We start from the raw sequence: 22,397 nt of genomic DNA on the forward strand, positions 1-22,397 counted from the left end.
CCACAGCGTTCACAGCCTGACTTCGCTTCAAAATCCATCCCTACAGTCCTTCAGTTCCCTCCTTTTATTTGGCAATGCAGCATGTCAGCTGGGTGCAGGTGGAAATGCTTTTATTAAACCAAGATCTCTGGTTCAAGATTCCCTACAGAGCCCTGAAGCTTCAGATGAGAAGCAAAGGCAGGCTGTGGAGCCCTGTGCTGCACCAGCTCACGTAATTCCTGCCCTGTGTTAGTAGATCTCCAAGGGCCTTTCGTATCTTCCTTACAATTTTTCTGTAAAAGGGAGTTTTAAAACTGGAGAAGGCAGAAAGGTACCTCTCAACATTTCACCTGTGCACAATGTAGCATCATGGGGAGTGGTGGGCCAACAGCCAAACTACTACTAACAAGTGAGAAGAAATGTAAAATGGGGACAGGGTGGAAAGAATCTTAAGACGGTCATCCTATTTCTGTGGTGAAGGCAAAAGAGGGACCAGCACAGAGATGCTGCTCTAGCTGAAGCATCTGATGAGGAAAACCCACTTCCAGGAGGCATTCTGAACAGATGGATGCAAATGGGCAAGATGCATTTGTCAAGGGCAGAGAAGAGCTTTTCTCAAGCAAGGTGTGAAAGAACAGGACCTTATGAAAAGATGCCCCAGCTTTATGGATGGTTAAGAGAGAACCTTAAAAGCAAATAAAAATACTAACCCTGTAAAAATTTAGACCCAGAGTCAAATTACATTGCTTAAAGAAGTTATGCTGGCTTTGAGCTATTCTGCATATAGAAAAAGGGAACTGAAATGTGTATGAAATTTATTAATAGTATAGTAAATCAATTTACCTCTTCCTTTTATATCTCAAATATTAAGTACCAATACTTCCTTAACCATTTTATGAGTTGCTTACCTCATCTAAACTATAGAGATATATATACACACACAAAAATACAGACACACATTAAGCATTAAGCTCCATCAAATCAGCAAATAAAATGAGAGCATATACAGAAACAGCACTTCTGTTTAAATACAATACCGGACTGTGTGGGCATGAAATGCTAGGAAGTCTTGGCTCTTCTATCCTTGAATAAATCACTGAATAAAGTAATTGAAACAGTTTTCAAAATGTGAAAATCATCTCAGCGTGTGAGCAAGCCAAGGCAGGGCTAGGACAGCTTCCTAAAATTGCCCACTACACTGGTCACTGAATTAGTGTTTAGTGCTGTGGGTTGCTCACTTTTACTCCTACTGGGGGCAAACAGGAGTGGTCAAGTCAGTGTGCCCAGTTCCCTGCTTTTTTTTAGTACTACTCAAGGAAGGCAGCTTTGACACTTCCTTTAGTAATTTTATAGCCTATGTGACAACTCATGATATTTAAAAGTTATCTTCCTTTTTCCACAGACTAAATGAAATCATTAAGCAAGACCAGCTGAAACTGATGAAGAAAAACCTTTGTTTCCATCATAACACATTAAACATGACTGTTTTACTATATGGAGTATGAAAGTAGACACTAACTCATTTCTTTGCTCTGATTATTTTTTAGGAGGTCAGAAATGATGTCTCTCAAGATTCTAGTATTTCTTTTAATATGCCATGTTTTCCACATGTATTCATGGCTGAAAGATCAATTAGAATTCCTTTGTGGGAAGTAATTTCCATCAGTTCAATTACCCCACATAATTGTTTCAGCAATCATAATATCAATCAAATATCCATTTTAATTTTTATTTAGAGATTCCATTACCAAACATCAAGCAGCTGTAAACACTTCTTTCAGTACAAATACCATTTTACCCCTCAGCATCCTCTAAATCATAGAGACACACGTGTAGTCTTTTAAAACCTCCATGAAACTTTCAGGGCTTCCCAATGCTTCTTTCACAACACACTTGCTGAAGACAAACCCAGTTTGTTGGACCTGCCTGTGGGGATAGAGACACTCCTACCTGCTCCTCACCCCACACGCCCTGCAGCTCCAAAAGCCTTCCTCAATTTATCTGTGCCTTATCCCCCTCTCTGCCTTTCAGGTGGCAAGGAACGCAGTTATCTATTTATCAAGAAGAATTCTGTTTCCTGGTGCTTTACAGCTGTATTTTAATCAGTGGCTGATCCATTTGGAGCTAGTGCTCTCATCTTTCCCTAGAGCTTTTCCCAGACAGTCCCTCTCATTCAAATGCTGCTAGTAGGTATTGTCATTCAACTCTATTTTTACATGTAATTCACTAAACTTCAGGAAGATGCCTGTCGAGCAAGTCAATATTTTACACTCCAGCTTGAATCCATTTTTTGCAGTGCATCAAAATGCAAGTTTATTTTTTTGCCTCCTAAGAGTTACAACCAAAGTAGAACCAGCCTGGAAATGAGAACACCTGAATGAAATGGCAAACCAGTGGTTCCAAGAATGATCAATGTATCTCCTAGAGTCCACAGAGAACAAATGTTGTCAGAACAACTAGTTACAAGTGCATTAAAACTCCCCAAGGAGAAAGCAAATACAGAGCTGCTTAAACATTTATAGGTGCTGCTGAGTTTCAGTTACTCTATGCATAGCACAATACAGCTTCCTCCCAAAGTGACACCTGCTCTGCTCTCAAATCTTTGTATAATCACCAAGAACCATTTAATCTAAGTGAATAAAAGGCTCGTCGTGCCTTCCCCACTGACTACTTCAAAAAAATAAAAACATTAACAGCCATCTCTGCCCAGCCTAGGAAAGCATGAGCCCACCCACAGGGATTGTAGTTGGAGCTATGGGAACATGCACAGCCCCAGCTTTACAGCACGCTTCAGGTAAAACCAGTTAAAATTCCCAGTATGGCTTTGTAGTATTTATAGAACAATATTATAAATCAGAAAGAGCAGCTCTTGTCGTGTTAGCACATCGAGACTCCCACAAGCCAGCTCTGCCTGAGTGAGCCCAATAAACACACTAGGCAGCTTGTTCCCCTGCCTTTTATCTCTGATAGAGGCACCCAAATGAAAAAGTCAGGCTGGGGGATGATGTTGACACGTCACTGTGGGTATTGTGGCACTTGAGAAGTTCTACTCAGAGACAATTGAACGGCAAAGACACTCCAGTTTTGGGCACAGCAGCCAACATCACATCTTTGGGGGGAATAAAGAATAAAGGAGGGAAGAAACAATATCCCTTTGCCCCACATCCCTTTTACCTACCTGCACAGCCAAAAGCTAGGTGATACCTAGAAGATGGGCTGAATTTGACACAACACACATTAGCCTTGGCCTCGATGCTCGCGACTGAGTTGTCCAAGTTGGTAGACCAGAGTTTCACTAGAGAAAGGAAAAGAGAGACATGAATAAACATAAACCAACAAAAACATGAACTTCATCTGAAAGGCCTAAAATCTAGTTATTTCACGAAGAAGATTCTGCAAAGCCTCAGTTGCTAAGACATTAGTGAGTCTAAAGGGTCAGTTGTCACTGGTGGTTGGTAAGTTTGAGAATATTCTCACATTGAAAATATCCTGCCCACCTCTAGACACACAGGAGATGCCAAAAGCCCCCATCCCACACACCTGAGACCATCAGAGCAGGAGACTAACCACATGCTACAACCTCAGTGCTTAAGGTTACTGCAGGGCAGATCTGTACAACAAAGAACAGGAAGGCCTGCATCCTTTTTTGCTCCTTGTCCCTGTGCTGGGATGCAAGAACTCCTTGCTCCACAGCAAAGTTGCTTTGCACAGAATAAATATACCTAATTGTATGCACAGTGAGTGAGAACAACTTGTTTTATTCTTGAGAAACTGGCACAGACAGGAGAGAAATCAGTATGCTGGCTTCCTATGATGCAATAATCCCTTAATACAAGAACTTTACTGTTCTGTGAGAGTACCACATGAACACTGATTATACTACGTGCTAGAATGAGCTCTTCCCACAAGCACTCCAGTGCTTCAGAGAATGACCAACAAAAAACACCAGGGCTTTTCAAAATACAGCCTTCCCCACCTACCAGAAACACTTCAAGCACCATGTAACCTTACGATGAAGAGTGCCAGGTGCTCCTCACATAGTTAATCTTGGTATTAAAAGCTGAACAACACCCTGCCTTCAGCCCAGATAAAGAAGCAGCAGACTGGCATCAAGCCCCATTGATGCCTACAAGGCAGAAAAGACTTCAACATTCTCCCCTCCCTCTTTTCTTGATCAGTGGCTCAAGCTGTACTTGAGTGTCACAAGCTGAGGCTGGAAGCAGAGCAAGCTGGAATCAGTGTTGAACATGCAGGAGCTACATGGAGGGTTAATCCCCTCAAGAGCTCCCCTTGAGCTGCACGGGCTTCTTCAGATCTGTGGCCAACAGGTCCTCCACAGTCTTCTTACTGAAAAATCACTTTGGAGGTGAAGTGAGCAAAAATGGCAAAACAACAGGAATCTTGCAACCCACTGTGACCAACACATGAGAGATCAGCAGTCTTGTGGTGCATCCCCCACTCTCTGAGGGGTTCTCTGTGTCACCTCTTGGTCAGCATTTCCCAGGGGCTTTGAAGGAGAAGCAAGGTTTCCACGTCGATGATCCAAGGATGTTTTAGAAGACGAAGGAAAAGGAGGAATACTGGCAGGTTGGTTCTAGTGCACTTTTTAATAGTATAGCAAGCAATGAAAGCAACAAAATCAGGCTGTTTCTGATCACACAAGGATGGAGGAAACAGCACTGCTCAGAGCACACCCAGGAATCCTTGTAAGTACAGCACTGTGTGGATCTCTGGCAGCTGCCTGGAACCACCAGAAAGCAGCACACATAGACACCAGCAGAAATACAAACACCAGTGGCAAACTCTATTTGCCCAGAAGCATTATGTAAAATTCAATGAAAACAGCACCCAGCCCGAAGCTGGTTTTCAGAAAAAAAATCCATTCTCATTGATCAGAGCTATAATATTTGTCCTAAACATCTGGCTACATGCAAGCATGGCTTAAGAAGCCCTCTCCTCCCAGGCACAACTGGATGAGAAAGATTCTCCACCATGTTCTGCACTTGGGGGCAGAGGGGAACAGGAGCAGGGAAGAATTTTGCAAAACAAGAAAATATTAACATTTTGCTTAAATGAACAGACACCAAGAGATGAGTAGTCTAAGTTCTGGTGGCAGTAAAGGCCATCAAGTTTATGGATGAGATAAGAAGCAAATAAAACACGTTTACAAGAGGAGAGTGTCAGCACACAACACCACTTCACCCTGAGGAGTGTGGGGCAGTGGACATGATCTCAAGTTCAGAGCAATACTCTGGCCAAATCTAGTATTAAAACAACACAGGCTTATCTTGAAGCCTTCCAACCAGGTATTTAAAGCTGCATCCAAAGCAGCAAAGTCTCTCCTTGACCCCCCCCACCCCCTGCCCCAAACAAACAAACAAAAAAATGGCCATCTGCTCCCAGCTTTGTAGCAGAAGCTAATTGAGGGGCTCCCTTTCAGCTTGGCTCCTCTTTTCATTCAAGCTTGCAGGTCATAAGCTGAGCCATTTAATCTGGTGAAGAGACAACCCATGTGCTCAAAGTCATGATAATATTCGCTACAACTGACAGGCGCAGATTAGAGCCTGCAATTTCTGTGATCTAACTGCTGTGAGATATACCAGGCTCCAATTATACCTTAGTCAGTACCATAAAAAGGATAGATGGGACATATAACAACACATAATGAAACATGTCAAGTTTTACCTAGAACTGCCCATTATTTTTTAAAAAGAACTGACAGGTTAATCAAGCATAATTCATAAGGGTAGAGTTTATTTGCTGTAGCTTTCATTGATTTTGCTGCGGTCGAGGCAGTAATTATACAACACACAGATGTCTTGATAACATCTAGAATTGTGTTGATGAGACAAGCAACCATCTGAGATTGACTATTTCTGAAACACATGTTCTCAAAGCATATTTTTCCTCATTTTGCAGCTGCTGAGAGACATCTTTATGCGGCCGAACACCTACTCCTCACAAAAGTAGTAAAAAGATGCCTCCAGAACAGTGTTTTCAGTTTAAAATGTTTAGGTCTTTTCGAGGATTTTTTTTTTTCCCCAGTTGGAGCTTTACATCAAATGTGTAAGCTTATAAATTAATTTTCCATGCATCAGTTCTGTGTCTAAACACTGACTAAAAGAGGCAGAAGCCTGTACCACAATAGCTGAAGGTGTTGATGTTCACAGTTAGTACACAAAGATGTTTCATCCAGCCTGTCACTTGTGCAATTCTTATCTGCTCATGTGATGAAGAGCCCGCTGCCACTCTGTAAAAGCTCTAAGCCAGGAATAGGATCTTGCTACCAGAAAATTCATTTGCAGAGATTAGCAGAATCCCTAAGAAAGGAGAAAGCTACTGAATTGTCCTGCTAGGCAAAATTTTGGATCCACTGCCTTGTGCAGGTGTCAGGAAGGTGAGACTGTCAGTAGGCAGTGACTGCAGGGCACTCTGTTGGTAAGACACAGGCTTTCTTGTCAGTATTATAATTGTCAACATCATCTTGACTTTTTCAAGGCACTCCCACCAAATGAATCCAACAACCCCACAAATCTCCAGAAAATCCCTGCATTTTTTAGCCAGGAAAATGACCAAACTGAAGGTTCAACTTGGTATTTTGAGAGCAATAAATACCTACGCCTCAAGTCAACAGAAGCTGAAGGAATGCAATATCAATGAAAGTGAAGTCCCAAACAATCCTGTGGAATTTGGAGGAGCAGACTCTGAGCTGCAGTTCTCAGGCTATTTTCCCTCTGTAGAAGGCTTTCCTTTCTTTGTTTTTAATGAAGTCAATTTTTTTTTAATGAAGCTCTGCATATCTGTGTTGCCTTGCTGAATTCAGGGACACTATAAAAAAAAATAGCTGTAGGACTAGTACCAGGGTCTCATTTACTAAGGCAGCATGGAAATTATTTTCCTGAGATGCAATGAGACAGATGCCTGCATTCCTCCTTGCCATAAGACAATGAAAAGTAACTACTGCCACAAACTCAGTGCTCTCAGTGCTCCTGTTCTATCCTACCTCTTAATTTTGAGCCAGGAATAATGAAGGAACTACAGGTGTAAAACCAGGACTCTTTTCTTCAGTCAAATTTATCAGTGCTCCTTCTATCTTCTTGAGGTTCAGAGAGCTTCAAAAACAAAGCCAGAGCAGAGAAACACTTGGTCACCCCCAAAAAGGCTTCTATCCCAGTGAAGACAAATTCTACCACATAGCATCACAAAATATTTCACTCTCCCTCATCTGCTAACTTCACCATGGCCATAAAACTACACTCCCAACCCAGAACAGACACCTGTAAGGCATTAGCTAAGTGTGTAGCTCCAGCCCTGTCTCGGTACTTTCGTGCCATCATTTTTCCTTCACAAAATTAATCTTTTCTCCTCCAAGAGCAGAAAGTCACCCTTTACTACTTACATGAGAACCACATCTCCTGCCATTATTATGTGCATAAAAGAATTTAAATTAAGACTCTGCCTTCTCCCCAGGCTGCTTGTAGAACAAGCAAACACCAATTTTACTCACTGCTGTCTAGTTAGAGCATACCTTTGGGTCCCTACAGACATACACAAGTACCTTTGTCCTTTGAAGAGGGGAGGGCATAACAACTGTAGATAAAAGCGAAGGGTTTGGACACACAGCAGTTACTCTAAGTACAACAATGTTTTTATGCTGTCATTGTCTGCTATGAAAGTAGAAAGCTCTTGCACAAGTAAGCGTATTCTGGACTACATTCGTCTAACAAGATGGACAATGCAAGAACCTGGGGCCCAAGGATGCTGCTTCTAATTACAGCAGAATAATTTTCTCCCTGGTAGTACTCTGTTAGCACCCCCTCCACAGTGCCTGAGCCCCAGCAGAGAGAGCTGTGAAGCCCAGGATTTTTCATTTATGAGCACCTTCTCCAGTGCACGCCTGCTTTCAGAATTAGCTTGCGACTCGAAACGACCGAGGACAGACAGGCAGATACACAGGCAAGAGAGTGGAACTGGCAAAGCTGTCCCTTCTTTTGCTGGCTTGTCTTGATCACTTGGCAGGGAAACGTGACACTTGTGCTTTGTGGGGAAGAAGGACGAGATTAGCCCCGGAAAGCCCAGTGTGGCCTCAAAAAGCAGAGAAATGAAAGAGGACAAGAGTAGATAAAAGATCTTTCCTGCCAGATACTCTACCTGGCCAAACATGTATTACTGTGTACTAAAACTGACCAGAACTCAACCAAACAGTCATGAACGTAAGCAGAAGGACAACATTTTAAGTTAAGCAGGTTTGAATTAAAACACTTGTCATAAGCATTACCTTTCCCTCACATTCAGTCTTTCAATGTGATCACCAAAACAGAAGGGGGACACTACAACATTAATGTGGACATTTTGCTACTATTGCTCTGTACCTCAAAGACTTTTAAAATCTGTCCTGAGACTCCACTTGCCTCTAAAGGGCTCTTTATATATGCAAATCACAGGCAAATCATGGTAAAAATTAAGGATAAAATGTTCCAGGCCAGTTTTATCTACCAAAACCCCAATACACCTTCAAAGGACCTTTGTGAATTGAAATGCAGGTTATGTGGATCTGCAGGCTTTATTACAATAATTTCTAAGTAAACAGTACACTTTTAGAGACAATTACTGAAGAAGTGAACTGTTAAACTGAAGACAGAAGCTCTGCCTGCAGCTGGGCTTTGCAAAACTGGACACCTCGTTAACATGCTGATAAATGCAGATCAGCTTTTCCACATGCATGGCAGGAGTGGGGAACACTGATGAAGAGGCTGTTAACTTACAAGGTGACTATTCACTCCTGCTGCATTTAAGCACACAGAAAACACACCTGCCTTCCACCAAAAAGGAAGGGGAAACATGTCGAAAACATTTAAAACTCACCTTAATTATAAAATAATCACTGAAGTTTTGTAAACGGAATTACCAGCTTCAGGAACAGGACAAGAGAGAGTGGCTTCCCAGTGCCAGAGGGCAGGGTTAGATGGGATATTGGGAAGTAATTCTTCCCTGTGAGGGTGGGCAGGCCCTGGCACAGGGTGCCCAGAGAAGCTGTGGCTGCCCCTGGATCCCTGGCAGTGTCCAAGGCCAGGTTGGACGGGGCTTGGAGCAACCTGGGCTAGTGGAAGGTGTCCCTGCCCATGGCAGAGAGTGGAAAAAAGTGAGCTTTAAGGTCCCTTGCAACCCACACCATTCCATGAGTCTGCGATTGCCAAATGCAACTGAGGAACAGTCATTTCTTTTGGAACAGCATTTAAAAGCTTTTTGGAAGGGGTGGGGGGAGCAGCGTACAAAGTTTAGTACTTATGAAAAATTAATTTATCACTTCAAAGCAAATCATGAAGAGCTCTGTCCAGAGCTCTATCAGCCCATCTGGGAGAGCAGATCCCCACTGATTAGGAAAGGAACTTTTAAGCTCTTGCTGTTAAATAACTCTGATTTGATACTGTAAACATATTACAGATAAAACTCTCATTCATTAGGGATGAAGAATACTACATCTCACTCAGTGCTATCCTCTTCTTAGAAGAGGAACATTTTTTTACCACCATGTGGTAAAGGGCTTGGCCTAAGGGTTCTCCAAAAGTGCTTTGACAAATGGGACCCTGGAGCGTGGAAAGCTGAGAGCTGCTCCCAGCACTCCTGCTCAGTCCACCATCCAACTCCTAAAAGCTCCAAGAAACGCAGGGCACACTTGGAAAGCAGGAAGCTTCAGCACAGTGTTCAACATGCAGAGCTACAGGTAAAAGAGCAGCAGGCATTTTTTAACTGCTGCTTTTTTATTGACAGCCTCCTTTTTGAAATATACATACACGCTGCTCTTTTGAAAGGCCCCGAGGCTTTAACTCAACAAGCTTAACTAATGTTAAAACACATTTTGGTTCGTTTGGAGTCCAGGAAAATGTTAGCTGAGGGTATATTACACACACACAAAAAAAAAGTGAAGCAAGAGATCTTAATCCAAACAAAGCCTCTCCTTCTCTAAGATCCAAACGGCTCAGTAATATCTTGACACATCATCACAACAACTACAATACTGAAGGCAGCTGAGGAATCAGCTCCTTGAAACAGCACACTGTTGTTCTTCCCAGGGAATACACAGAGCCTAAGTCTTCTGCACAGAGATTGAAATAAAATAGTACCTTTGGCATCATCAGAGCCTGAAGCCAATAGCTTAGGGTCCATCAAGTTAAAGTCAACGCTCCAGCACCTTTTCTCATGCTCCTGGTTGAGAAAAACAAGAAAAATATTGCAAGGCAGTGAGTTGTAATATGATAGAACAGTAAAGGAAAACACACATGTTTGGTATAAATTGTCAGCAGGCCCTGGAGAGAGAAGCTTACTATCTTTAGCAGCTTTTGAAAAAATATCTTTTCTCCCAATCAGACCAATCCTATCAATATGCTAGACATGCCAGGAAAGCAAAAAGCATTAGAATGGTTTTTTTAAAAACCTAGAACTGATTTCATTTGTCCTCGGAAAGAAAGAAAATGTTTCAGGAGATACACATTAAAAACCTGGTTTTGCAGCATGATTTGACTGGCTGTGCTTCCACCATGTGCTGCTTCTCATCCTAGATCGTAGTTTTATCTTCCAATATTAATAAGCAACTTTTAAGTATCTCCCAATATTGACAAGATGGCCATTTCAAACATGCCCTCCACTCTGGAAGTCCTGGAAATCCTCACCTTCCTGTTGAGCTATTAAGCAAATCTTCTGGTATCTAATCCTCTGTTTTACCACTCAAATAAATATTATTAAAAGACTGCACACTCCTCCTCAAAACACAGAAGAGCTGTAATTGCTGTGCTGGCACATCCCACATGGAAGCAGAACATGGCATTGAATAAAATCTGAAATTCAGTCAAACCCTTTGTTTAAAACCTTCACACAGGCTTAGAAGACAAAAAGCTCACGACGATGAAGTCACTAAAGGGTTTCAGTACATGCAAAGCAGATGTCAATGCCTCTATGCAAATCCAAATAAAAAATTCAAGTAATCTGATAGGAAGCAAAATTAGTTTGTTTTAACATAAGCAACAGCTGGTCATCTCTAGGTTGATTATTCAGCCTCATAAAGAAATGCAAAATGTATTTGAGAGGAAAACAGACTAGACTTATTCTGTCCAGTATAATTTCTCCTTCATTGAGATATGCAAAGGATTAATGAAAACAAGCATTATAAAATGGGTAAAAAACAACAAAAAAGTAAACACAGGCTTAGATAGGAATTAGAACTTATGGTGAACTGTCAAGGAGAGGGAACTAAAGTCCAGCCTGTAGTTCCTTCATTATCACTGACCAGTTTCAATGGACTATGCTATCTACACAACAGCCTGCAGCACTTCCAGCCTCTTCCCAAACACAACAGCCCTCTTCCACCCTCCTTGTTCTGACCAAGCTTCTCAGAAGCCATTAGATAGAAACACAACGTTTGAGTGTCACGAAGAAGCACAGCTCCAGGAACTCCTCCTTAGCAGCTCTGGCTGTCGAGCTGAGCACGCTGTGTGCTGAGGGCTGTGTGGGGAAGGAAGGGTTCTGCCTTGTGCTCCCTTCCCCCAGCCTCACCACCCAAATCTGCATTTTGCACTTCTGCTTCACGAGCACCTGCGCTGGCAGTCACTGCAGGGCTTTACAAAAGGCTTTTGACAAGGACTGAAGTGGAACAGGTATGGAGAGACAGAGGCTTCTAAAGAAAGGTGAGACAGCTTCCAGGAACTGAGTTCTCCCTGGGCAGATTCCCTGCCTGAAAGCAGCAGCAAGAAAACACCAGCTGCCTCACGACTGTGACAGGAAGACAGAGCTGCCTCCCTTGCAGGACTACAGCTCAATAAAGCTGTGCGGATGAGACGCATTTACCAAACAGGAGGAACATCCATTTCACCCTGTGGAAAAAGAGGGTGAAAAAGTACCAGCAAAAGTACCTCCAGAACTGAGTAAAAAGCAAAAGGCTTTTGCTGGACTAGGAGCAGAACCTCAGACTCAGTGCTGCTTGCCCCACACAGGAAATGTTGTTTGCTGGTTGCATGTTACCTGGTAGACCTTGGATCTTTGTCCTGTGAATCCATCCCAAAGGATGACGGTGCCTTCATAGTCACTGCTGGCTAGCAGGTTCTTGTGGTAACTACTCCAGCTGATACAGCTTAAAAAGAGCAAGCCCTGGTCAGTTTACAGTCAATCATAACATACAACACAAAAATCACTTTTGCAATACATCAGGCAATAAGTATCTTGGCAAAGCACACAGCACCTTGATCAAAGCACCCCACTGAAACATGCAGTTTAGGGGAAAACAAAAACCCATCAGAAATAAAACAAACCTTCTTTCACAAACTAAAAGCAAAGCTTCGTTGGCTGAAGAGACATTTCCCCCTTGATAAGAAGTGCTAGGGTTTAGAATTTTTTAAAAATGCATTTATCTCAAACACTGTGATTTTTTTGCTATTTGAATACCATACAAATTCTCAGAGAGCTCAAGGTTTGACTCCTTAACCTCCTAGCAATAGACACTACTGTTATTATTACCATAAAGAAATTATTATCATACCATAAAGATAACTACTTACCAAAGAGTAGCTGTAAATGTAAAATGCATAGCTGCATGGACAGTAAATCAGCCTCTTCTGCAGCACACATCTAATTTTCTATATATGTACCTATGTGCACAGGAAAGTTTGACTTCTGAGAAACTACTTCCAGCTTTCTGTAAATGCTGGAAGTAAAGCCTTCCTATCCAGGAAGAAACAGCAGTTTGTTTGCTGTATTTTAGGAAATGTTTCTGATCAAGAACTGGAAAATATATCACACAGATTTTTATTTCAAGCTGAATTGAGGGGCTGTGCAAAACTAAATGATGATTCCACTGGCAAACTCTAACGATGAGCAGAGAAAACAAGAGCAGCAACACTGCCAAGTTGCACTCGTAGCATTCTGGCACTACGCCTCCACTCTGACTCCCAAAAAATGTGACAGAGGTAAGAAAATTTGTAATACTTGTTCACCAATTTTTGGACCATCTGGCAAAGAAGCACGCCAGTTGGTATCAACTGTGATGTACACAGCAGAAGCTGAACTGACAGATCCCATTTGTGCAGGTCCTCGAGCAGCTCTGACACAGATAACTAGATCATGGTAGCCTTGGGGGCAAGTTTTAACCAACAATACAAACCAGAAGTCCACAATTCCGTAACTTCTTAGCACTGCTTTGATCAGTGCAACTACACATTGAAATGTGTTGTAGATACATGGATACTGATTTAGGAGTATTATACCTTGCCAAATTCTTGGTTCCACTATATGCTTGTATCCCGTTTTCCTTAATAATTTACACACAGAAGAGGAAAAATCCTCTTCCTTTCTTACGGTAGTTAAATATAAACATTTATTTTTCCATTAGTTAAGTAACAGCAGGCAGCATTGGTATTCTGCTCCTGACTACGGTGAAACTTAACAGTATCCCTTGGCTTTAAAACTTTACATTCAGAAACTTAAAGTATTTTTTACCCAATGTAAGCCACTGTTTTTAACCACCAGCTGCTAAGAGGATAGTTGCAGTGATACAGCTCACACAATGATTTCCCTGGCTTCACCTCTTCCACGATACATCACTAATGAGGAAATGTTAAGTATCCCCAACCCTTATAGGTGTGAGAGCTGTCCACAAATACACCATCAAGGAGCCATCACTATTCCAGCTCTACTTCCATTTAGGTACCCACACAGAAAAGCAGGTCTTGACAGCCTGTGTTTTACTGGAAGCCTTATTCTGAGAAGCTTAAGTGGCTCCCTGAGTTCCAAATGAAGTTGGCAGGCACTGCCCACCAGGACCATGAGGTGAAGGTTGCAGCAGCCCAGAGATAAGCACATCTGACATCTGGAGTCATGTTTCCAGGTGGAGCAGTCCCTGATGGAAGCAAAAGCGGTTCAGAGGCCTAGAGCAGTGAGCTCTGGGCTGGGAGCAGTCTCCAGCTAATGGCAGGGAGGTCGACACCACACCACAGGAGACCTTTATCAGTTCAGACCTGTTCCCCTGACTAGATTATCTCCTCTCACGTCAGGGCTTCAAGGAGCTTAAGGAAAAAAAGGAACTAATCTGTAAGTGAAGCCATCATGTACAAGCAGGAAGCAGGAATAAAACCCAGAGCCATATCATAGAAGGCAGTCTCCTATCTGGATGGCTTTGAGAGGACATCAGACAATATCAGCAAGTGAAGAGGGTCCTAGAGAAAGGCTGATGTGCTGGTAACACTTCAGGTGGTTTGAGGATGGATGTTCCAGCTGAAGTATGAAGATGATAATCACATAATCACATCTTGTCAAAAAGGAAATCACCTGAGACAATGAAAATTAGGAATTACTGAGTAGGTAGAAAGATATAAAGGACAAGAGTTTAACAGTTCTGTTTGAGATGTGATAGTTGTAAAACAGTTCACTGGCTCAGATGGTCCAGATGGAGAAAAACACAGGGTTTCTGTGCCCAAAAAAGCCATATTCATTGGATCTGGCACAGTAAAGATCCCACTGCAGCCTGATGGTGTTCACAAGGGGTTAACACTCATTTGGAAAGAATTTGTAGATAGACTTAAAGGGGAAAACAGGAACTGACAGGTGAAAAATGTTTTGGGATATGCAGCCACTAAGTGGTTCAATTAACACCTTTTAAGTCACACACACCATAAATCTTTCATTTTTAAGTAATACGATTAAAGGATCATAGTAAGACAAAAATCAACTCTATTCCAACTCTCTGCCTTAATTCTGCCCTCATCCCTACCCAACTCTCTTTACAAAGTTTGAAACTAGAGCTTTTTCCTTAACACTGCAATACCTGACCTTCTTTTTAACTTAAATTCTCCAAAGTAACCTTTACAGAGCACAATTTAGGGTTGGATCAGGTGGAGGGGAGCACCCTTTCCAGGCAGTGTTTGAGCAAGGGCTATCCTTTCATAGAAATCATTGAATGGTTTGGGGTAGAAGAAACCTTAAATGTCCCCTCATTCCAACCCCCTGCTGTGGGCAGGGACACCTTCCACCAGACCAGGTTGCTCCAAGCCCCATCCAACCTGGCCTTGGACACTTCCAGGGATCCAGGGGCAGCCACAGCTTCTCTGGCACCCTGAGTTGTACCATCCTCTGAGCAGATAGCTTCCTAACACGTAATCTAAATCTCTCCTCTTTCCACTTAAAATCATTCCCCCCCTTGTCCTATCACTCTCTGCAGCTCTAAAAAGTCACTCCGTAAAAGTCCTTTGGTTGTATCCTCTGGCATCTGTGACAATGCACACCTGGAAGGAGGATGTCCTAGAGCTGGGATGTTATGATGTTTCTCTTCCATATGGCTTTCCTGGCACCTGCAGAGGGTTGAGAACCTACTGCCAATGTTCCCCTTAAGGGAAGCACTGATCTTTCTTCCATGCCCAACACAGGCAATTTTGTTGAAGCTTTAAAGACATCTATTTTTTCGAGTTCCCTTGAGATGTTATCATGGGTAATGAACTGAGTAACAAACTCAAAAAAGGCATGGAGGAGCAACCTGGAGAAAGGCACAGGAAAGGGCAAAGGTGACAAGAACCAAAAACGCAGCTTGCACAGTGCTCAAAACAGATAAACCATCAAACCCCTGGAAGTTCATAAAAATAACCTTTTGTAGACAACCTTCAGATGGTCTGCAGCCACGTCCAGGAGAAGCTGATGTGTGAAGGCTCTAAGATATGATATAAAGATAACTACCTAGGGCTGAGAGAATGTATAATTCAGCACTGGACTAAAAGCCGTTGTGCCATGCCATCTTTTATTTTAAGTACAGTAGCTGTATTTTTTTTTCAGTTTTTGCTCTGTTCTTTAATCCAGAAAAAGAGTGATAGTTACACCCCAGAGATTTATTTTATCAGGAGGTGTGATAGCTTTCCTTCCTAGGGGATTAAGCTGGAGAAACTGTAGTTGAAAGCTAATCACCAACCTCTGAAAGACTCTCCTAACCTCAGCATCTGATCCAGCCACACAGAAATCCTGACCCTGGAAAGATTCATGTGCATCCTTCATTTTATTCAGAGACAAGTGGGCCAGCTCAGTCAGTGTTGTCAGTTATGCTGATCTTTCTTTCATGAGCCAGTATTTCTATGGCTGAAATGTCTCAAATCCAGGATCAAGCTACCCAGTGTTAACCGCCCCTCTGGCGGTGAGAGTTAAAGGAGGTTAAAGCTTTTAATAAGGCACAAACTTCCGTGGTCTCATCTGCTTCTGAGCACCAAGTGCTTCAGACCCAGTCTGTCACCACGAGCCCACTGATGACTGGTAGTTTTAGGACTGAGATGTTTTTAAGGGCATGATCTACTGCAAAGAACATCCACGTGATTAACAACACGAAACGAATACTTCGGAGACATATGGAATTACATTACTGTTATGAATGTTTTAAATAAACCCCTTTTTCCCTAATCAATTCAAAGAAAACCTCTAGTGTGGTAAAAGACAAATACTTCTACAGAAAATTTCATCTTCCTGCAAAGTGAAGCAGTAATTCTAAAAACTAGAATTAATGCAAGTTGAAGGCATACTTCCTCATAACCTGTTTAGTGTCAAACATCCTCTGTATTGGAAATACAGGCATCCAACACAACCAGCTCATACCACCCCAAATAGCAAAGACTCTATGATGAAAAAGACCATATGACAAGTTTTTGCTTAATTTAAACTTAATAGCAAGAAGTGGCTGCCATTTTCAAAGCTGACAGCAATACACCCATGAAGTGCTACAAGGATACAGAAATCACACGTTTGATTTATTGACACCGAAAAATGAAAACAGTAAATTATTAGCGCCTCCTAAAAAAGAAAGACTACTGATGCTTTGCTTTTACTGCAATTGACTAAACAGATGCAGCTGATTTTGGAGGTTTATGGTAACATCTATCACTGAAGTACAGATGCTGCAAACACACAGTGGTGAGCATGCAGAATACTAAACGTGGATTTCAAAAGCATGTTTACCTAACCACACTCGCACATCACCTGCTGTAGATTAACAAGGTCTAAAGCCAATTTTTTACCTGAATGCTAGATCTCCTTGTTTTTCTCCCCCTGCAACCTATGGCAAAACAACAAATCTGCCTCTTGAATAAATCAGAGCAGAGCTGTGGCTTGCTGCTAGCCATTCCTCTTCGTCCTTTCCCATCTCCCACAAGGGGGGAGCTGCAGATTAGTGCCTGCCATAGCTAGGGACACAGCAAGTCATAATTAGCTCACAGGGTGCTGTTTATAGCTACTATACAATGCCAGGATTTGTTTCTTGTACTGAAGCTATGAATCTGTAAATGGGATTTTTATGAGGATTTATGTGTCATCTTGTGTTTTTCCTGGAAGCTTATGCCACTGTTGTTCCCAGGGGACGCGATGCACATTTACCAGAAACCCGACACACCGACTTCCTCCCCGCTCTTAAAAATAGGGATAAGAAGGCTCAGCAGATGATGAAAAAAGCATGTATTTAAGAAGCAGGTGGGTGTAAAAAAGGGAGTTGGAAAAGAGGAAGAGACTCAGCTACAGCTGGTACCAGGGCTCTGCTCCAGGAAAGCCTACAATCAATTACTGCTGGCATGAAGCTCAAGCTTTCAGCAGGCACCCAGCTGGCACACGGCAGAGCAGGGCTGGGCTGGCGCCAGCCCCGGCCCAGGCACGGGCTTCCCTTCCCGCAGCTGCTCTGGGCCAGACTTGCTCTTGGCCAGACACAAATGCTGTCACCTGTCTGCTTTTATAAAAGCCCATCAGAGCCTCTGCTCCTCTGAAAGCTGAGTCACCAACATCATTGCTAATGATTTATGTTCCAGCATCATTGCTCTGAACAAGGTTAACCAGGATCAATTTAACCAGGAGAGACAAGTCACCAGATCTCATCTGCACACAGACCCCTGCGTCTCTGCTGGGAAGAGAAATACCACCCATGTGCTCGAGCAGAAATGTGTTTGTCTTCAATATCAGAAGGGGCACTCACAGGTAGAGCAAAGCCTCTCAAAGAAGCTGCACTTTCACCCAAATTAAGATCAACAGCTTTAAGCTGAGGCTTCTCACAAAGCACAGGCTCCACATGTTTAGATTTTTCTATTACAATATGGGCACATTTTCAGCACACTGCAATATTCCATAATGAAATTACAGCCTTCATCTATAACTTCTCCCTCAAGCTACACCACTTCAGAAAAGCAAGTTATTATGCTGCTCGATGCTGCACCAGCGAACCCCAGCACCGGTGACTGGCAGCACAGCTAATGGATATAGCAAGGATGCGTTTGACTGACAGACCAACTTTATTTGTCAAAACCAAAAGCACCTACATGCCAAAGGAAGCCTGATATAATTGGAGGAGGCTGATGCGGGGGGGGAAAACCCCACCATTTATTTCTTCAAAGGAATGAGAGAAACCAGGGTAAGAAAATGAGAGAGGACCTGATCCTCCTCTACTGAGGCAGAGGGTCAGAGAAGAATGCATTTAGCACTGTCATATATACATAAAATAGATCTGTGCGTGACATTTGAGAATGAGAAAAAAATCTTGAGAGCAAGCAGCATCTTGTCTGGAGCACAAAGCCAACACATGTAACACCCCTGAGGGCACTAATGTGATTCTCCTCACTGGCAGCTGTGGGACAAGGGAGAATTAACAATTTTCCTAATGACTGGCAAGAGCATCAGGGTAGATCCCCTGTCAAAACTGAAACAGCGAGTTTGGAATTTATTTCATTTCAAGTTGCCCAAGAAATACCAAACACACACTGCTTTCCCCCTTCTAATTAAGGCAAAATTGACTGCTAGATGGTTCTCCTATTATTCTGCTCCTCTCTCCAGAAAAATGAAGCTGAATGGTGCAAACTCAGCTATGACTCAAGTAAAAATGCAGGACTTTTCACCAGCCCAGCCAAACACAAGCTCCATAATCAGTACAGCATATCAATACTAATCACTCTCAGGCTACTTTTACCCACTGTGAAATCTAGTCTCATGGTCAGCTGCATTTATATCCTTCCCTTCATAAAATAGTGTTATGCAATTCCTGGGAATAACGAGCACAAGCAACACAGGAATGACTGATCTATCTTCAGCAATGTGTCAGCTACAAAAAGCGTGACTTTTACGCTCTAAAATAGGCTCGCAAACATTCCTAATTTTGTTGCACAACATTTTGTTTTCACGGAAGCTGGACTGTTACATAAATTTATTACTTGCACTTTCATGGGTGCTTTACTGCTTTTAAAATGTAGAGTACCAATAAAAACAAATGAGTTTAACAGAGATGCTGGAGACTAGCATTATAATACTGAATGGGTTTGATTGCCTGGATTATTTACTTCTGAGCTTTAACAGAATTTTTGAATTAGGATTTTTGAGTTATTTAGCTGCATTCTTTCAGTTGAAGTTCCGACATGGTAGTCTATATTTCATTGGTTTAATACATCTAAAAGGATAAAAAAAATGGGTTGACAGTAATGATAGCAGCACAGAAACAAAAAAAAAATCAAGGAAGGTCTTTTCTCAGGAGCTTTATATTATGAGGCCCAGCAGAACAGTACTTCAGGCAGACAAAAATTCCTAGGCAGAAGGTGCCAGTGAGGAACATTTCCTGAGAACTAGCAACCTCTCAGAAGAATGGAAAGGATTTTGTCAGTGAAGAGGAAGAATCAGTAACTGTTGAGGAACTGGGTACAGAGGTTACCTTGAGACAAGCTATGGCTTTAGCTGGAGCATATACCCACCCCTTTGAGCAGGCATCTAACAGCGTTTGCAAGGAACACAACAGCAATTGACTACCCTGTTGCCTTTTCTCCTCCAGATACATGGGGCTTTGTTACTACTTGGGGTGAACCCAGCACAGATGAGTAACAGTGCTTGTGCCACCCAATCTCCATCAGCTCCTGCATTCCTCCTTTCCCCTCCAATTCCCATAAAGAAAGCAAAACAATCATTATGCATAAACAAGCAAGTGGAAAAGGCACTCTGAGTTCAAATACAAATCAATGCCTACCTGATTTTGGAATTACAGGTCATTTCATTCTCAGGGTAGTGAATATCCACCGCGTCCTGAATGACTGTACCATACTCATAGACTTTAATCTTCTTTGTCACTCCAGCAATGGCAAAGTAGTCACAGTCTCGGTCGAACTCAATACTGAGAAACAAAAACATAGGTTGAGAGCTCTGTAAAACACCACACATACTTAGCAGGAAGATATTTTACCTCCTAAACATCTTGGTATGGCAGAGTTGAAAACCACAATTTGCAGTCTGCAAATACCCAGTTCAACACACCCTGGTCAGGTCTGGCACACACCCCAACAGTGTGGAGTTCTTGCTCTAAGCACTGCTCTCCAATCCACCCCCCACCAACACACCCACATCTCCATTTTTGTGGTAGCACAATCACCCTCCCACAGGCAGGATCTTTGCTCAGGGGCTCTGGAGGTTTTTCAGTTCAGCTACACCATCTACATTGCATGGTACCCCAATGTCAAAGCCAACAGCTTGTCCTGGAAACGTGCTTAACATTCAGCTGTACATTCCACCATTAACGTGCCATGGCATGACTGCCCATTGATCCCTCCTGTGTGCAACAGCTTCAGGAACTTCTACGTGCTAATGCAGAGCAAAGCAGTATTTGTGGAAAAAAAAAAAAACCCTTCTACATTCCCTGGGTAACAACAGGGGGTCGAAATCAGATCATCAGTGCTGAAAAACAATGCACACTCCGACTTCCACTTAGGGTTGCTTGTGCAAACAGAGGCACCTTCTTTCTCGACCTGCAGGGCAAGTTTGTAATAAATATCAATGAAGTTGGAAGTAAAAGCAGACACTTTGTAACAAAGTTAAGCTGCAAATGAGAAAAGCCTGAGGTTGTACACGAAATACATTGAAGAGAAAGGCAGGTAGCCTTACAAACATCTAATATCATTCCTACCTTCACAGCTTGGAAGGGCTTGAGAGAAATCTGCTAGACATCCAGCAGCTGGGGAAGTAATCCTACTTCCCAGGAGCTTCTGCTTTCCTGCAGCGCTGGCACTGCTGGCAGGGCAGGTGCACATACACCTGTCTCCTTCGAGGGCATCAGCCTCAGTGAGACACCTCCCCAGAAAGGGTGTGGGGGCAATGTTTGCCCTCAGTCACAAAGTCTCTATGATCCAGAACCAGCTCTCCCCAAGTCTTCTGACTAAGCAATCAACCTACTGTTTAGAGAGGTCTCTTTTGGAGTTTTTCCACTCCTAATTCATTTCAATCCCTGCTGTCTCTATCCCTTTTTTTTTATTTCCCCTTAAGAATCCAGAGTGTTTATGAATGAGGGAGGAAGTTCTTAATAGCAGCAGGGAAAACTGAGTTTACACTAATTTCACATTCAAAATCATGAGAGCGGGGGTATTTAAGGTACCTTCCTACAATTAGAAGGCATTAAACCAATTACAAGAAGAGAAAGGGCTCCTCAGGCTGCCCCCAGAGCTGTAACAGCAAGAGCTTTCCACTCCTCAACAGAGCTGAGAAGTCCAAGGCAATGCAATGTTCCCAAGGGAAGATAAATTTAAATGCCACCAGAATTTTCAAGTCCTCGTAAAGGAGATATCAGGAAGTTATTTTCAAACTATGGAGAGAAAAGATTGTTGATATGCAGTCTGTTGCTATAAAATAGTTCAGTGAAGCAGCTTGAAACTTGGCCTTTCAACTCAGGCCCCCAGGCTTCTCCCATGCAGTGGCAGGAGATGGTCCCACTCACAACTACTTGCTAGAGAAGCTACTCAAGTGCAGCCTGCAAAACCATGAGCCCCTAAAATGCATGGAGGAACATGCTTATGGCTGGGGAATTAAGCAAGCATGCAGGCATCTATTTAAATAAAATGGGAGAGGGAAAGAAGCCACCTAAGCATCCAGGCTGCTCTCCCCACTCCCCAGACCTATACTAGTCTAAATCACTTTATATACACACAGGATGAAAACACCATTCAGGCCTGTCTTGTTTTGTCAGCTCACCCTATTCCGTGGAAGAATTTTATAATCAAAGCCTCTACAACAATACAACGGATTTACTTGTACCACAATCTTAATTGAACTGCTGTCTCCGCTCCTGCTTGCTGCCCTGTGGATTCAGGTAAAGCACAACTAAACTGATGGCAGTGATTCATCTGCCTGGATTCAATTTATACCCTTAGCCTTCTGCTGAAGAAAGAAAAATAATGCATTACAATGTCTGGTAAAAAGCCAAGTTATTAGAACAGAATAGAACCTCTCTCACTTGGGTTGGGTTTGCTTCTCTAGCATTAATTCAATTTTTTTTTTTTAGGAGACATGCTGTAGACATAAAAAATTAGTATTTCAATATGCCCATTAAAGTTAACAAATCATTAAAAAAATAATAAAGAGCCTTAAGCAATGGAATTGTTAGACCTGTGACCTTCAAACAGCAT

The 22,397-nt window shown here is 42.5% G+C and overlaps 1 protein-coding gene across 2 annotated transcripts in view; it reads right to left on the minus strand.

Moving 5' to 3' along the window:
* The window catches only part of COP1 (COP1 E3 ubiquitin ligase), a 125,820-nt gene that overhangs the window by 53,295 nt on the left and 50,128 nt on the right, over positions 1-22,397 (minus strand). For both annotated transcript variants that reach the window (XM_039555938.1, XM_039555937.1), the window contains exons 12-15: positions 19,976-20,119; positions 11,995-12,103; positions 10,104-10,185; positions 3,158-3,274 (exon numbers count right to left, since the gene is read on the minus strand). In XM_039555938.1, the coding sequence (XP_039411872.1) occupies positions 3,158-3,274; positions 10,104-10,185; positions 11,995-12,103; positions 19,976-20,119 (452 nt within the window). The remainder of the gene's footprint in view (positions 1-3,157; positions 3,275-10,103; positions 10,186-11,994; positions 12,104-19,975; positions 20,120-22,397) is intronic.

This window comes from Corvus cornix, chromosome 8, assembly GCF_000738735.6.
Source record: "Corvus cornix cornix isolate S_Up_H32 chromosome 8, ASM73873v5, whole genome shotgun sequence".
Classification (NCBI taxonomy): Eukaryota; Metazoa; Chordata; class Aves; order Passeriformes; family Corvidae; genus Corvus; species Corvus cornix.